The following is a 6,409-nucleotide window of genomic DNA, read 5'->3' as shown; positions in this document are numbered from 1 at the left end:
CCAGTTAACAAAAAAAAATTGATTAATAATAAAGAATTTTGATTACATTTACCTCACTCAGTGAAAAAAGTTTCACTTACCAAAAAATTAATGCATCATCAGTCTTCACAAAATTGTGCACAGAATGTCATAGTATATAGAATTGTGTACTGGGCATCATAGAATGAAAGGAAATAACCTAAACTATGATTTATTTCTGAAAAACATATAATGGTTGTTACTAAAACATTCCTTTCTGTTTCAGGTATAGGTATTTTTTATGATCTTTTTTATAGTGAATTTACTTAATCCAATTAAATTGGTGTGAAATTACAAGCCATCCTGTAAGCTTACAGATCAGAAAAAATGCTAAATGGCTGCTGATATGAAGCTTGCAGTGGACAAGGTTGTTGTAAATGCTCAATGGCATGTCCATGGCTACGGTAGTATCACGTCAATAATTCAGTAATGAATGAATATGGTGATATCATATAAGTAAAGAATAAACAAATAAAAAACACAGAAAATGTCATTTATTCTACATCTACATCATCTACAATGAAAGAGGGTGACTTCAGAGTACTGTTAGTTATGGATGAATACACTCTGCATGTTTCAAACATTTTAAAATCACGTTTTATTTCAAGTGTCCCGGATTACTCCGTTCCTAGGGGTAATTTGGGACGGTTTTATTTTGCGTCTTGCACCTTACGAATAGCATATGGAATTTTTTTAAGATGCCATTCGATAGCCCTCGCAAAGAGCTATAAAATGAGCCAAGACTTGTTTATGATATGTTTCATGGTAAGAAGTTATTAACAAAAAATGCTCAAAACCGTCCCTTATAACCCCCATTTGATGGTAGGCTAAATGTCAGTGCAATTGCTTCATTTATTGCTCAGCACTTCATTTGGCCATGAAAATAGTAAAAGTACGTGAGCAGCTGCTGCAGTCAGCAGTCAGCACTGTAGTACTTATATCCCATGTGATGTACATATTTAAGTGTGATCATGTTTCTGATGAGCTATCATGTTTCATGTTTGAACAGGAAATTAGTTGCATGGTTTATCCACTTCATTGATGTCCAATCTATTTCAATATATAAATATCCTGCAGATACTAATTATGGTGAACCTATGAGCTAACCTAGAAGAATTGTCAATAATGCCTCTAAATGCCCAGAAAGGTAAGCATCCAAACTTTGATTTTTATCTCTTCAAACTAATTTTTCACCTTATCATTCATTTCACTATCTAAATTTTCATTTATTATTACTTATATCCCAGTAGCAAAAAAAAAAAATCATAAGGTTAGGAAGTCAGTTGAAATAGTGAGAGGTCCTTTACCCTGAACTTTTTTGTTAATATTGCAACCAATCTCACCTTGTGGCCGCCAATAAAGATAGAAAACTTCTTTTTCATGATTGTATACTATGAAATTGTCATCCAAGCAATGATTAAAATACTTTGTTTTACCACATAAGAGTGTTTACCACTTCTTTATTTAATAAGGCAGTTAGTAATGCATAATTATGAACTCTTTGTAATTCTCAATAATCTTGCTACATTTCCAGATGTGTACTTTGGGAAACCTTTGATAAATTTCATCCAAGATGCAAGAGATCGTGAGAGAAGTCAGAGAAATGGCACTACTAAATACTGTGACCCAAGATACTCAACTTCATCTCGGCAAAGCAAAATGTCCTCCCCGTGGCTTTGCTCATCAGAAAGTTCAACACGTGGTTACAGCTCACATGTTACTGAATCTTGCCTTAAACAGGATGCTGAAAAAATCACCCCAGCTGAAATCAATCCTCTTATATCTGAAGTTACTGGAAACAAGGTTGATGAATTTGATGACTTGGTGCATCCTCATGTGCTTTGTGACAGCTGTGATGGCCCTGTGGTGGGATTCAGGTACAGATGCTTGACCTGTCCCAACACTGATCTCTGTCAGGACTGTGAGAGGGATCAGCTTCATGCTCAGCACAACATGATCCGCATCAGCAGCCTTAACAGAGACTCACCAGCAACACATGCTCAAGTAAGACTTTGTCTCAACAGAGACTCACCAGCAACACATGCTCAAGTAAGACTTTGTCTCAATACTCACCAAATTCTTCAAGTATTGTTTAAACTTTTAACTAATAATATTTGTGATGTTAAACTTTCAGCGTTGTAACTACTTTTAAATTATATTTCATGATTGAACTTGCATGTTGTGGAAATGATGATAAATCTTGTTCAATTTCTTCTTGCTTTTTCAATATATCACTTTCTGACTGATTAACTTGCAGTGTGCAACTTGGAAACACTGAAATTGATGTTTCACTTTTTTCAATTTAGCAACGTTTGTTTCTAAATTTGATTGTTCATGCTGATAATGTATGTGGAGGTTCAGGTATTTAGAGGTTTGCCGTGAAGGTATTTGGACTATTAGGTTAATTGCATGTCTAACTCCTCTTATTTATTTCAGTTGTTCCTGCTGAGGAATGCCAGTCTACCTCAAAAACTTGTTCGTCACTCAAGTCTGAGAAAGTCCAAGCGTCCATCTGAAAAAAATGGAACAAAAACGCATGAAGTTATTCAGTCTATGGCGTCGCTATCTATAAATGAGACCACAAACTTGACAGCAAAGCAGCAAATAGGTGCTGCTGGCTCTGCTGAAAGCCAGCTTACTATACAAGAGCAAATAAGGAATGCAGTGGAAGATTCATCACTAAGTTTAGCATCAAATTCACTTCACTGGAAAGATTGTTGTCAGAGTTCAGAAGGTAATATGCAAAATCATTGTTGTAACACGCTCGGATTATCAAGTGACACTAGTAGGAAGCCTTTTGATAAATCCATAGTTGAGCTGATTAAGGAAGGTTTGGATTGTGAGCGCAGAATTCCTTCTGTATCGAGAAGTCTTGATGACTGTGACAGCTGTGGCAGCAGCAGCAGTAGCTTCGAGCTTCTTGCCATTGAGTAACTTTTTACAAGTCAAATATTCTTCTTTTCATTATTTCTACATTTCAAAACATTCAAATGTCAAAAATTGCTTCAAAAAATAGCCTGCAATATATACTTCTTTCTTGACAGTTAAATGCATTTCACTTATGAGCTGAACAGGATATGCAATTCTTCCAATAATTTCGTAGGTATTTATCCACACGGTTACCTGAGCAGCAATTAGTTCTGATATTAAGCAAGAATATCAGCGTGTTAGCTGCTGCCTTGTGTAGTTATGTGATAGCAGCTAAGTTCTTACATTGCGCCGTGGACGGTGGCAGTGTGGCGTAATGCCTGCACGTGGACGGTGGCAGTGTGGCGTAATGCCTGCACGTGGACGGTGGCAGTGTGGCGTAATGCCTGCATGTGGACGGTGGCAGTGTGGCGTAATGCCTGACGGTGGCAGTGTGGCGTAATGCCTGCACGGGGACGGTGGCAGTGTGGCGTAATGCCTGCACGTGGACGGTGGCAGTATGGCGCAGTGGCTGTATTGCTTGAGTGTCAACACTTATTCGTCATCAACATGACATTATTATTGATGCTGGTTCTGCTATTAATTAACAATTATCTTGTGGTTTCAATTTGATATAATTTTAAACGGTGATATTTTAGACGACATGGCGGATAATTACTGGCTTCAACCAATGATGCCAAAATAGTTGTTGCCTTATTGATGTTATTGGTGCATTTTGTACAGTTCTGTATAATGTAATTTTAGATTGTTTTATGCTCCTTAGTGTCTGTTATCAGTGATCCCACTGAAGACTTAACAGCGTCTTGCTGGAGCTTGTTAGCTTATTCCTTACAATTGACGGGGTTTTGGTTCGAATTATTTTTTTTTATTTGCACCTCTTTCAAAGAGCCAATCACTGATGCCATACAAACTTTTTTGGCCTGATAATATTTCTATGCTTTTTCTTCACAAATTTCTCGTTGTTTCTCTTTTAGTTTGTGCCCTTGAGCTTGGATTTTGTTGCAAGTTGAGATGGTAAAAAATATGCCTCAGCCCTGCAGTGATGAAGATGGATTTCAGGCGTCCTGTAAAACATGTTTACGGATATTGTTTTGTGCTGAATATAATTCATTGTGACATATGGTCTGATTTTCATATTTGATGTTGAGTTTTAAAATTGGTTATTTATATTTAAATTAATATGCTTGAGCAATTGGATTGTATTTTGTCGCATAATTTCTCCGGTTCATTATCAGCTATATGAAGTTTCTTAATAGGAGTAACGATTAAGTGCTTTTAACGTAACTTTGACTTCCTCGATGTCTTGACATTTCTCGCCAGCATGCGTGAGAAGCTAGCATGTGATCTTAAACAGTCATATTTCATTTAGAACGAAAATTTAGATCCAGTTTTCAGAGTGGTAATAGAATTTGATTTTATGTTCAATATTGTCACGTTTGGTTTGCAACATTCTATTCTATCGTTGACCGTTCTGATCATGCGTATGCTGTGGAGCCTCAGTCGCTGGTTCCAAGAGTTCCATCTTCTAAAGACTTGTAGCTTGCTTGTTTGAAATACCATTACTGTAGTAGCCTCGTACCATTATTTTTATATGGAATAAACCTGTACTCCTATCTGCAGTGAAGATTTCATTTTCAAGAAAAAAAAAACCTTTAGCCATAGATTTGTCTGTTACGTGACCGTTTCAAGGAAGTAGTGCAGGAGCGTTCCACTCTGAGCTCCTGGAGATGTTGACACGACTTCACTGACGGTGTCGGTTAACGTAGCTAGAGAAACTCGGTACTCTGTAGTGAAGGTAAATTCGAGTATGGCTTGCATCTTCCGTGTTGGGAGCCATAGTGGCGAACTCTTCAGACTCTTCATATCCGAGTCCTATGACTAGAACAATAGGGTATAATGGATTTCAGCATTATCGTAGATAGAATAAATACAAGTTTGAACTAAATCAGGGAATCAAAAATTAACTGGTTTCGAAAAACATCTCTTGTTTGCCGGTATGTTTGAAGCAATTTCTATCGCACTTATTTTAGGGATTTAATTCGTGTAGCTTAAATTTAAGTTCCAGAAATATTGCATTAAATCCGTTCTGTACAAGATAAACCTCACAGAATTGTTCAAGTTCTGTGTCCTTTAAATTTCTGTGTATTATTGACGCACAATGGTGAATGTTTCCTATGCCAAGCACAGAAATTAGTTTCAGAGAAAACCAAGAAAAGATGCTGATGTCTCTCAGAATTTGTAGTTTGTGCCCGAAAAGTTGAATCTCTTCTGTTGGTTTATCTTCCGTTGGCTTTTGCTTGTCAAGAATCCTATGATGTCTACGTTAGAGAAGCATCGTTTCCGAGTGTCCTCTGTCAGAGTTCGTATTAATTATGATAATACGGCTGGTCTGGGCTTCGGAAATGGAATCCCATGCCCCTGTCTCGTACCCGACGTACCATGCAATCGATCTCTCTTGATCGTCTCAAAGATTTGTTTCCTCTTCGGTTTTGAGATACCGACGTCGCTTCGCACATGCCGTGCTTGACCTTACAGCAGTAACTGTGATGCATAATAGTGGCCAGCATTGCTCAATCCCAGCGTTACTTTCATATTCCTTCCTGTGCGCTGGGAAGTTCCAGGATAGAGTAGTCTGAGAAATTAAGCCCGACTCTACCCAAATGAAGCTTTCCGGACCCAACCTTACCCGATTGCCTGCAGCAAGGTGGAGGGGCAGGACAAGTGGGGTGCTGGAGCCTGGCATTGGCTGCCGCAAAGTGGGGAGGCGGGGTAATTATGGAGGTAGCTGCGTGCTGGTGTGCCGCCTCCATGACGACTATAGTGGCTGGAGCAGTTGCTGCAGACATACGGTTCGATAGCTTTGCTACAGTTCGGAACTGGTGTTGCTTGGGGTGTCTCGAGCGCGGGCTGACCGCTGAGGCATCGTAGCTCTAAAGTCAAATGTAGCTGCGCATGTTTATGCTGAACGGCTAGTTACTGTATGTGTCCGTGTGGCACATGCGGAGATTTATCGAGTTGTAGTCACGTTACTAGAAGCCCCCAAAATTTCAATTTTTCATGAAATCAGACATATAAAATAAATACAATTAATAATACATTACGTCAGAAATTTGATTTGAATTTTCAACCCAGCTACTGCAGTCGGCGCAACTAACTTCTACTTGTTTGAAATATTCAAACATCTCTAACCGTGTTTTATTAAATTTATTTAGACGTTTTAGGTTTTATCGATTGTAGCTCAATTTAGGCTTTGTTATCATCTATAATATCTTCCAGCGGAGCTGGAAGACAAGTAAGAAGTCATGTCCATAGAACCAGACCTGTAAATAATGTAAGAAATAAACGCATGAATCAAAGTGAAAGTGCACAAAAAGCTTTAAAATGTTTTTACACGAACTCGGACTCCGTTTTGAATAAAAGAAGTGAACTATTAACTGTGATTGAAAACGAGCGGATAGACATT

General features: G+C 38.2%; 1 protein-coding gene across 2 annotated transcripts; it reads left to right on the top strand.

Moving 5' to 3' along the window:
* Positions 1–999: 999 nt before the first annotated feature.
* Positions 1,000–4,565, top strand: LOC108665543. Of its 2 annotated transcripts, none has more exons than XM_018152308.2 (3): positions 1,000–1,165; positions 1,553–2,022; positions 2,455–4,565. In XM_018152308.2, exons 1-3 carry the CDS (start codon positions 1,144–1,146, stop codon positions 2,950–2,952), a joined length of 990 nt encoding a protein of 329 aa, XP_018007797.1. In that variant the 5' UTR covers positions 1,000–1,143; the 3' UTR covers positions 2,953–4,565. The 2 variants fall into 2 exon arrangements, with proteins under 2 accessions (XP_018007797.1, XP_018007796.1); XM_018152307.2 differs by having other exon boundaries at positions 1,553–2,067.
* The last annotated feature ends 1,844 nt before the right edge of the window (positions 4,566–6,409 follow it).

This window comes from Hyalella azteca, unplaced genomic scaffold, assembly GCF_000764305.2.
Source record: "Hyalella azteca isolate HAZT.00-mixed unplaced genomic scaffold, Hazt_2.0.2 contig7978, whole genome shotgun sequence".
Taxonomy (NCBI): domain Eukaryota; kingdom Metazoa; phylum Arthropoda; class Malacostraca; order Amphipoda; family Hyalellidae; genus Hyalella; species Hyalella azteca.
The sequence above is the reverse complement of the archived record's forward strand: the minus strand, read 5'-3'. Positions and strand labels throughout refer to the sequence as shown.